Raw genomic sequence first — 3,052 nt, forward strand, 5'->3', positions numbered from 1 at the left:
GTGGAGGTGGTGGAGACTGCACGGAGCGGGATGCAGGCCTGGGGACGCGCGTCGCGCGTTGAGCATGGGCGCTAGTCTGCGTCCCGTGGTCGCGTCCTCGGCGCGTTCACCGCTCTAAGTAGATGAAGTTCACGTTGTCTTCTCGCCTCCTCCGAGCTCCCTGCCGCACCTCGTTCCCAGCATACCGTCCTCGACTGTTCCTCTAAACTCTCCAAGCTTCCGCGTGTTATTGCGCACTTTGACTGCCACGACCACCATCTAGCTTCGTCCCCTCTGCCTCTCCATGGCTGCCGTCTCTGGTCCCACTCGTTGTTCAAAGCCTGCAGTCCGGCCCTCTGGCTCGAGCTCGCACTAGGTGGCCGTGAGTCCCCATTGCTATCCTCATTGCCTACACACCCAATGAACATGACTGCATACCTGCATCACCTTCGCCACCCTCTACCTCCTTCGACGACCAAAAGCCCGCTTCCCCGCGTGCGAGGGTGGTCAGGTCGTCGCTCATTTATCACCTCCTTCATTACAGAAATCAACTGCGATGACACCCATTCCAATAATCGGTGGGCCATCGTCGGCCAGGGCATGTTCGCACTTCGTGAGATCAACCAGATAGAAAGGGAAATGCGCTCCTACCTCCAGTGGCTGCTCAACATCGAGCCCTCAGCCCTCAAGGAGTTCGAGCCCAAGCCCCGACGCGACTTCAAGGGCTCCGGGCCGTATCCCACGTACGTTCTTCCATCACCCGCGCCATCATCAAGGGATTCTACTACCCCCTACATTGTCGCGTCTGCGCCACCACACGCATCCACAAACAAGACGAAGCAACCGCCTACCACTTCGTCGCCCAAACCCATTTCCCCTCCCGTTTCCGTCCACGCTCATACCCCGCCGTAACGCGCGAGCTCCTCGCCTGGCTCACATGGTGTGCCCGGCACCCCGGACGCCCCAGAGTCGTCGATGTCGATGTCGAAATCCCCGGCGTTGAGTAAATCACTGCCGGGTCCATGTCCCTCGAGATTCTCTACTACCAGATGCTGGACGCGATGTAGTCATCGACTCGCGGGCGCGCCTGGGCGAGCGCGACGCCTGCTTCCGCCTCGATCCGATCGTCGTCGGCTGTGACGCCACGTTCAACACCTACACCCAGCTCGCCCCGGGTGCGGTCATCCCCAACAGCGCGACTTAAGGCCCATACATGTCCTTGCACGCCGACCCGTCCCCTGACCGCCACGCGCAGCACAACTGCGCGGTGCTCCCACTGAGCGTTTCTGCGCGAACTGTATCCGTCCAACACGCGCTGCGCACGCATTCCACGAGCAACGTCGTGATCACTGCGCCTGATTCGCCGAACTACGTGTTGCTGATTCCGCACCGGCAGGTCTACCCGTCGGGCTGCAACGCCCCCGCCTCGTTGCCCACCGCACCTAGCCCACGACCGTGTTCGTCGCACAAGGCACGGTTGTCGCAGTACTTAGACCCGTGAAGCGATACTAGTGTTCTGTATGATCTATGTGTGCTGTTGTGTGAACAGCGGACCGGAAGTCATGCATCATGCACCGTCGCTGCTACTCGTCAGGATCCAGCCGAAAGTATTATTATGGTCTAACTACATGTACAGATATCCACTACACTCACTCAAACACGTTAAATTATACCTCATCCACCATATAATCGACCAGAAGGAAGGTGATAGTGTCTGTAAACTGCGGTGAGTTGGAACAGCGGCAGTATTTTGGCGTATATCGGCTTACCAATATTTTACCTCTCAATAGGGATTTGGGTTTTTCCTGATGTCCAAGGGAGGGCCCCTAGGCTCGGCCCTCATTGTCCACAGACCATGCCGGACACGCCCGTTGTTTCAGGCCACAGGCGAGGCATTTCTCCTCTTCCTATCCTGCGCGGCTGCCCAGCTTTCGCAGATCTGATTGTCGTCACAATGGTGGCCGCACAGTGAATGACCCATCAAAGCCAGGGACAAGAAGGAGTCGACCACAGTAAGTACTCTCCGTCACATCACCAGCTGCAACGTTGATAGTACTTGCTTGGTAAACATGGATCTCGGCTTCGCATACCGCTCCAGACCTGCTCGACTCGTGCCACATTGGCAAGCATCCCATCGCCTCTGAAATCTGAGGTCCTTCGAGTTGCCAGCACTCGTTACCCGAACGCCGTCGCGACCGGCCCGTTGGACGTCGCCGTCGCCTCCCAGAACACCGACCTGCTGCGCTGGCACTCTAAGCTCGACACCAACCACCTCCGGAATCCCATTGTCAAAGCCGAGCGCGGTATCGGAGGGCTGAGCGAGGGGGCGAAGGCGGAAACGACTCACGAGCCCGGTGCGGAGGTGCATGCCTGCAACCGCGCGTGCGAGGCACCTGAGCCGTTCGACGCCGAAGGCAAGGCGAGCCCGCTCTTCGCGCCCGTCAAGCCTTGCGCGCACGTCATTTTAGTGTCGCGCGCTGGCGGCGCGGGAGTGACGTGGACGCGATCGAGGACAGCCAGGCTGGCAAGTCGTCGTCAATCGGTTGGTCTGTGGTCCCGAACGTCAAAGTCAGGCTGGTTGGGCCGCGCGTACGGGTCTTTTGGTGGTCGCGGTGCATCCTTACACCGGGGCGTTCGCGTGCAAAGCGTGCGGTCTTTGGCACGACTATTTCGCCAAGATCATGGCGCTTTGAAGTGGGTGGCGGACATATATTGATATACTGTACAGTCGTCGACCTCTCAAACAGCATACATAACCGTCGATCAGCCATGCTAATAATGAATTTGTAACGAATAGGATTCACTGCAGCGACTAAATAATACATCAATGACGCATGTTAGCTTCCCCGCCGCGCGAGCGACGGGTACTGGTCCCGAGGGCCACGGAGAGGCCTGCGCCGATACCTCGGGAAACATTTTTCAACGGTCGTAAGGACCTTCATCGCCCGACACATAGGTAGACATGAGCATAGAGGGGAGAGGGAGAGAAATCAAGGACGGGCCGAGCTGGGGCCGGCACGCACGAGTATCCCGGAGCCTCGAAAACATTCCGTGAGGTTCACGGAGCGGCATT

General features: G+C 58.6%; 1 protein-coding gene across 1 annotated transcript; it reads left to right on the top strand.

The window, feature by feature from the left end:
- Window positions 1–283: 283 nt before the first annotated feature.
- BXZ73DRAFT_100052 (uncharacterized protein) lies at window positions 284–2,672 on the top strand (the record flags this gene model as incomplete). The annotated part of the gene is made up of 4 exons (XM_048014458.1): window positions 284–299; window positions 524–722; window positions 2,149–2,437; window positions 2,496–2,672. 4 exons carry the CDS (start codon window positions 284–286, stop codon window positions 2,670–2,672), a joined length of 681 nt encoding a protein of 226 aa, XP_047879282.1.
- Window positions 2,673–3,052: the final 380 nt, after the last annotated feature.

The sequence above is a fragment of the Epithele typhae genome (assembly GCF_022376455.1).
Source record: "Epithele typhae strain CBS 203.58 chromosome Unknown BXZ73scaffold_15, whole genome shotgun sequence".
NCBI classification, from domain to species: domain Eukaryota; kingdom Fungi; phylum Basidiomycota; class Agaricomycetes; order Polyporales; family Epitheliaceae; genus Epithele; species Epithele typhae.